Source organism: Wickerhamomyces ciferrii, contig 00287 (assembly GCF_000313485.1).
Source record: "Wickerhamomyces ciferrii WGS project CAIF00000000 data, strain NRRL Y-1031 F-60-10, contig 00287, whole genome shotgun sequence".
Taxonomy (NCBI): domain Eukaryota; kingdom Fungi; phylum Ascomycota; class Saccharomycetes; order Phaffomycetales; family Wickerhamomycetaceae; genus Hansenula; species Hansenula ciferrii.
The window spans coordinates 27,734-34,220 of NW_011887453.1; the positions used below are offsets into that span (position 1 = coordinate 27,734).

General features: G+C 27.4%; 6 protein-coding genes across 6 annotated transcripts; 4 read left to right on the forward strand and 2 right to left on the reverse strand.

Moving 5' to 3' along the window:
• Positions 1–213: 213 nt before the first annotated feature.
• Positions 214–958, forward strand: BN7_6536 (uncharacterized protein; the record flags this gene model as incomplete). Its single annotated transcript, XM_011272919.1, has 3 exons — positions 214–460; positions 535–779; positions 842–958. The coding sequence occupies 3 exons, from the start codon at positions 214–216 to the stop codon at positions 956–958; spliced, it is 609 nt and encodes a 202-aa protein (XP_011271221.1).
• A 336-nt stretch (positions 959–1,294) lies between these two features.
• Positions 1,295–2,056, forward strand: BN7_6537 (uncharacterized protein; the record flags this gene model as incomplete). The annotated part of the gene is made up of 1 exon (XM_011272920.1): positions 1,295–2,056. The coding sequence occupies one exon, from the start codon at positions 1,295–1,297 to the stop codon at positions 2,054–2,056; it is 762 nt and encodes a 253-aa protein (XP_011271222.1).
• Positions 2,057–2,267: 211 nt separating this feature from the next.
• Positions 2,268–2,666, reverse strand: MRPL38 (mitochondrial 54S ribosomal protein uL14m; the record flags this gene model as incomplete). Its single annotated transcript, XM_011272921.1, has 1 exon — positions 2,268–2,666. The coding sequence occupies one exon, from the start codon at positions 2,664–2,666 to the stop codon at positions 2,268–2,270; it is 399 nt and encodes a 132-aa protein (XP_011271223.1).
• Positions 2,667–3,350: 684 nt separating this feature from the next.
• BN7_6539 (Cell wall synthesis protein) lies at positions 3,351–4,166 on the forward strand (the record flags this gene model as incomplete). The annotated part of the gene is made up of 1 exon (XM_011272922.1): positions 3,351–4,166. The coding sequence occupies one exon, from the start codon at positions 3,351–3,353 to the stop codon at positions 4,164–4,166; it is 816 nt and encodes a 271-aa protein (XP_011271224.1).
• A 902-nt stretch (positions 4,167–5,068) lies between these two features.
• On the forward strand, positions 5,069–5,884 carry BN7_6540 (Cell wall synthesis protein; the record flags this gene model as incomplete). Its single annotated transcript, XM_011272923.1, has 1 exon — positions 5,069–5,884. The coding sequence occupies one exon, from the start codon at positions 5,069–5,071 to the stop codon at positions 5,882–5,884; it is 816 nt and encodes a 271-aa protein (XP_011271225.1).
• Positions 5,885–6,050: 166 nt separating this feature from the next.
• On the reverse strand, positions 6,051–6,383 carry BN7_6541 (Replication protein A 14 kDa subunit; the record flags this gene model as incomplete). Its single annotated transcript, XM_011272924.1, has 1 exon — positions 6,051–6,383. One exon carries the CDS (start codon positions 6,381–6,383, stop codon positions 6,051–6,053), a length of 333 nt encoding a protein of 110 aa, XP_011271226.1.
• Positions 6,384–6,487: the final 104 nt, after the last annotated feature.

A 6,487-nucleotide genomic window follows, 5' to 3' on the forward strand; every position in this document is an offset into this window, starting at 1 on the left:
ATTATAATTTTCTATTGTGATTATATAATCAGATATACATACACCCAGACACCACTATATAATGGCCCCACAAATTTATCAGATCAAAGTTTCTCAATTACTCATTTCATAGAGACAATTTGTATTGATTAAGACTTTAAAGGATCAAAAATATTATGAATCAGATAATATATGAGCTATAGATAATCTGTACATAATTAAAGCCTGAACAATATGGGTAATTCAGGATCTAAACAAGCAAGGAAATTACCAAATATAACAAGAGCATCAACAAATCTTGAATCAAATAAACAACAAAATATTAAATTACAACAACATCTTCAAAGAGATCATATTGGATTAGATCCAAATACTATTACTCAAAGACAAAAATTTTCAGCAAATGCTGATAATAAGAATGCTGATAAAATTGGTCAAATAAAGATTGAAGAGATTCCATTAACATTAGATGAAAATGTGAGTATTATTTACTTCTTATTTAAATAATAGAGAGCTAATAATACTGACTTCAAAAATAGCATCCAACATTGATAGCATTAAGAAATAGACAGAAAAGAGAAGATGAATTATCTAAACAGCGAAAAGAATCAGTGTCTAATACTAATGAAATCAAGACAAATCAAACTGTTCATCCAAGTACTTTAGTTGGTATTATTGAAGATATTGAAACAAGATCAAGAGATGAATTAAAAAGAACATATAATATAAATGATGAATTTTTGAATATTTTAGGGGATCAATTATCAATTGCTAAAACAAGAGTTAAACCTATAGAAGAGGTATGTATTAATGGAATTTTTTTAAGATGAACGTCGTTGATGTACTAACATATACTGAATAGCAACCCAAGAAAGATGATTCATTGGATCGAGAAAAAATCAATGGGATATCAACAAAGAGAACGAATGATTTTGAAGATGAATTAGAAAAATTGATGAGTGGAGGTAATAAATCATGAGAAAACCTACCTTTTTCCTAAATCACCAAAAAAAAACCCAACATTCTCGAGATATTCATCTATTTATTTATTTATTTATTACCTTTTTATTTATTACACATCACATTCTTTGTTTTTATTTTGTTTTGTATAGAAAATTCCAATGTTTTGTAAACAAACATTTAACGTGCATATTTTTTTATAAACCCGATTAATCTCGTACAGAAAAAGTTTCCGATTTTTCAATGCATAACTTGAATTTGAAATGAATATTAATTTTGAAATTAGAAAGATCAATACAACTTTTTTGAAAAAGAAAGCTATATCTTAGACTAGATATCAATCATTCATCTCATAATGTCCACCTCATTTGATAGTGAATTTGAAAGTTTTGAATCAAGTAATAAAAATGATGTATCAAAAAAAAATCAAAATTATTATATTGAACATGAAAATGATTATATAAATCAAGAAAATTTTGGAGAATCAACTCAAAATTATATACAGAGAGAAGGTAATGATCAAGAAGTATTAGAATCAATTGAAAAAATCAATAATCTTTTAAGTTGGAATGATCAACTTTCAATTGAAATTAATAATAAATTTCAACAATTTGAGAATGTTAATATAGAAGTTATACAAAATTTAGAATTTTTACAAAATCATATAAATAAATCACAACATAAACAATTAAAAGAACCTAAATTCATTCAAAAAAAATCAAAGTCATATTTACCCACACCAGAAGATGAAATTTATCATGAAAAAAATTTAGAATTTGAAATTCAAGGAATATCAAAGCAAAATCAATCAACTCCAAATTTACAAAGTTTACCTTCATCACCAGAATTAGATCATATAGAACCTATAAGAACAAATGGTAGTGAGATTGAAGAAATTGAAATTGAATTAAATGATAAGATATCAAGATTGGTTTCTCAAAATTATAATAATGAAAATATTTTAAAATTGAAAAATATTGTTAATTCAACATTTGAATTATTAAGATTTGAGAATGATCAAGATAATTTAAAATTAATGAATTTTAATAATGAAATAAATGAGAAAAGTAGTGGATTAATAAATAAATTATATGGATTAGTTGAGTCATTTACATAAAGAAAGACAAAAGGATAAAATCTAGATTTAATATTCCATTATAATTTTATATATATATACATGAGCTAATGAATGAAATACAATGAATAAATCTAAAATTTTTATAATGTGTACATGAATGAAAAAACCAACCCAAACCCGTGATACTAAAAACAAGAAATATTTATAAGAACTTTGTTACTTTAATATTATTATAATCAAAATCATCATCTTATACAGCTTTTGGAGCTAATGAAATGATCTTATTATAACCTTTATCTTTTAATTGTCTTGAAACAACTGAAGAAATTCTTGTACCTAAAGGTTCATTATTTTTATTCAACAAGACACAAGCATTATCATCAAATTTCATAACTGAACCATCAGGTCTAATAACATTTTGTTTGGTTCTTACCACTACGGCATGAACAATATCACCTTTTTTAACTCTATTTGAAGCAGAAGCACCAGTAATCATAGAAGTTGCAGGTCTTGCTTTTTGAACAACAACAACAATTTTATCACCAACTGAAGCATAATTTTTTGGAGATTTACGTAAAACTTTAATACATTCAGCCATTAGACCACCTGAGTTGTCTATGACTTTTAGCATGGATTTTAAATAAAGCATTTTGATGTGGATGAAGTGGTTTAATTGAACAAAAGAACTCTAGATCTAAATTGTCTTTTCCACCATTAATATTGAAAAAAAAGTCAATGGGTATCAATGAATTTGGAAAATTCGCGAAGAAAATAAAATTCGCGGAAATCGACGGCCGCGACCAAAAGTGTTACCCTCTTGAATTACATAATCATGACATAATAAATAATGAAAAATATATCCGAATCAGGAATATTACCCAATGAAGTAATAGATCACCAAGACACGGTAATGGGGACACATTTTTAACGCCAATTTTAATTTTTTTCGTTTTTTGCAGTATTTTCAGTGCCAAAAAAAGCACAACTGACAAATTTTTGGCAATTTTAAATATTTTGAAAGGCTGTGAAATTGATTTGAATTTAATACTTTCAACAAAAACCTAAAGATATCTATAATATATTCATATTTACATTGGTGATTTGGTGAAAACAAAACCTTTTAAAAATCCATTAACAATCATTCGTTTGAACTTTGGAACATCACCAAGTACACCCACATACCACCGGATCTAGATCAAATTGAATAGGTTTCCTGCACTTACGTCTCAGTTTTCAGGTACCAAATTCTCGCTTAATTAGTGTCAAAATAACCTAGCATTTTAAAGGCTCATAATACAATATAGAAAAAGAATCAATCAAGTCAAGTCACAATATGCTGTTCTTATACTATACATTTTTAATATTCATATCTTCAGTTATTGCTGATGTTTCCATATCTTCACCATCTGCTGGGAAATCATATGCTGTTAGTGGTAGTACAGTTTCTGTTGAAGTTGAATGGACAGAATCAAATGCAGAACCAACTCTTGATGATATCGAATCAATGAGTTTTGTTATTTGTACTGGTCCAAATTCTGATATTAATGGGTTACAAACTATTAAAAAGGCAACAAGTGATGAACTTTCTGATAAAAAAATTACTTTAAGTATTCCTGCTGATGTTGGTGCAAGTGGTAGTTATTATATTCAAATTTATTCAACTACAAAAGATGATGGTTATACAATCAATTATTCACAACGTTTTAAATTAACAGGTATGACTGGTACTGAAAAAGCTAGTGGTTCTGGTGATCCACCTTCAGGTCAAACTTCTGTAGGTGGTGATAGTACTTCTTCAACTTTATCACCTGAAGAAATGTCAAAATCTTTTAGTGTTGCTTATACTTCACAAACTGGTCCAACTCGTTATGCTCCAATGCAAACTCAACCAGGTACTACTGTTACTAAATCTACTTGGTCAAGAAAATTTCAAACTTCTGCAGTTTCTTATTTTAGTTCAATTAAACCATCTCCATCAGTTTTATCAACAATTACTCCAGGCTGGGATTATACAATTAGTTCTGTAATTAATCAAGCAAGTGTTGCAAGTGATCCATCTGCTGTTGGTTGGTATAATCCAAAATCAAAATTAAAATCTGCTACATTATCTTCAAATCCAAATCGTGCTTCTTCATCATCATCAAAATGAAGTGATTTATAAAGATACATTATTTGTTCAATTTTAATTCGTTTATTATATATACTGTAGGATATATTTAAAAAAAAGCAATCATTTTTCATATTAATTAAGGAGAATATAATACAAGTTTATTTGATTTTTGTTTAAATTAAATCCATTTTGTATGACATTGTAGAATTGAAATAATAATTGTATATGAAGTCAAGAAATCAATCAACATGATATGATACCAACATTATATGATATATTCGATTGCAAAGATTACATATGATCTTTACCCAATGTACTGATCAATATTTTTTACTACTTTTGTGCATCATACAAAATTTGGTATATATTGAGAATAATATAATCCCCGAAAAAGAACGAGTTTTGTATCATATACATCGACTAAATAAGAAAGAACGAAGAGACTTTCCAATACCATAGCACGCTGTTCTCCCCTGCTCAATGAGAATATTTGTTAAATATTATTGAGAAATTAATTAGTTGATTTCATTTTGAATTGAACACAACTAAAAAGTATTAACGAAAAGCTTATAACATATACTATATCTAGGTCAATAGTACAAGCCAATGGTCTATAACAGTACAATACAAACCTAAGTAATCACTTCAATTCACCTTGATGATCCTTACTATTTGCTATGTGTCTATAGTATTTACCAAGTAAAATTGATGAAGATCTTTTTCTTCATATTTGATATACTGTACTATACAATAATATTCTCATATACCGAAAACCTTTAGGTACAAGGCTACATTTAAAGAATTATGAGAATAAAGAGAAGATTTTCTAATTAAGCTAATCTTTTAGAAATGATTTAAATATATTTAAAATTGTTCAAAATCATTCTTTCTATTATATACTTGTTGTTGTTTCAAGTAGATATCAATTACATTAAACAAAGATGAAATTATTATCTTATTTATTAATAATCCCCTTATTATTATCAACAGTATTAGGTGATATTGCCATTGCGAAACCTCTAAAAGGTCAAACTTTTAGAGCAAGAGATGGTGTTGTTAGAATTGAAGTTGATTGGCAAGATTCAAGAGTTGAACCAGATTTTAGTCAATTTGATGAATTAACATTTACAATTTGTACAGGTACAAATAATGATATTCAAGGTATTAGATCTTTAAAAAAAATTGCATATGATGAAATTGAAGATGATAATTATATCTTGGAAGTTCCTGCTTCAATTGGTACAGATGGTCCATATTTTATTCAAATTTATGCTGCAACTAAAAGAAGAGGTTTTACAATTAATTATTCTCAAAGATTTAATTTAGAAGGTATGACTGGTACAGAAGAAGCTCATGGTAATGATCCAGTTCCACCAGATGGACAAATTTCTTTAGAAGCTAATGGTCATACATTTACCACTGAACGTGATTTAATTTCATTGTCATTTGATATTCATTATACTTCACAAAATGGTTTAACAAAATATGCACCAATGCAAGTTCAACCAGGTTCAACCATTACTAAAACAAAATGGTCAAGACGTTATGACACTTCAGCTGTTTCATATTTTTCCAAAATTAAAAATGAAGTTAGTGTTGAATCAACAATTACACCAGGTTGGAATTATACAATGAGTTCTGATATTAATTATGCAAGTCCTGCTGCAAATCCAACTCAAGTTCCTTGGTATAATCCAAAAGATCGTTTAAGACCAGTTTCAAGAATGACTCCAGCAATTACTAGTACTGCAAATTGATTTATTACCATTCATTTATCTTTGATTTAGACTATAATATATAAAATAATAAAATATAATACTTTGGTTTTTCTTACAACAAGTCATCCTTCTTTTGTAGTCTATCATCACATTATAAAACATTCATTAAAAAAAACATTTATACTTTACAATTCTTCTCATTTCTTTATTCATAAAAAATTTCTGATGATTTATTTGAATATTTAACTAAACCAGCAACAGCTTTTTCATTTATATTTTCACCAAAATTTTGTATATCAATAGCTCTTAAAGTTAAATTGTCCAAGACTCTACCAATAATTTCATACCATATACCTTGTTGAAATTCTAGATCAGGAGTTGTACTAACTGTTATTGATAAATTATTTGAATTATCACTTGGTGTATATAATTTTAAATTTGAGCCATCAATTTGTTCCACTTTACCAATCACACGGACAGTACGGTTTTTGTATTGTTCTAGCAAAGAACCATCGATTCTTGGAGTAGAGTCAGCCATTTTCAATTATAATTTCTTAGTGTTTTGTACTAGTTGTTGATGGCAAAATTGTCTTAATTATCATATGTTTTGATGAAATTTAATACGCGTAAAAAGTTCGCGGA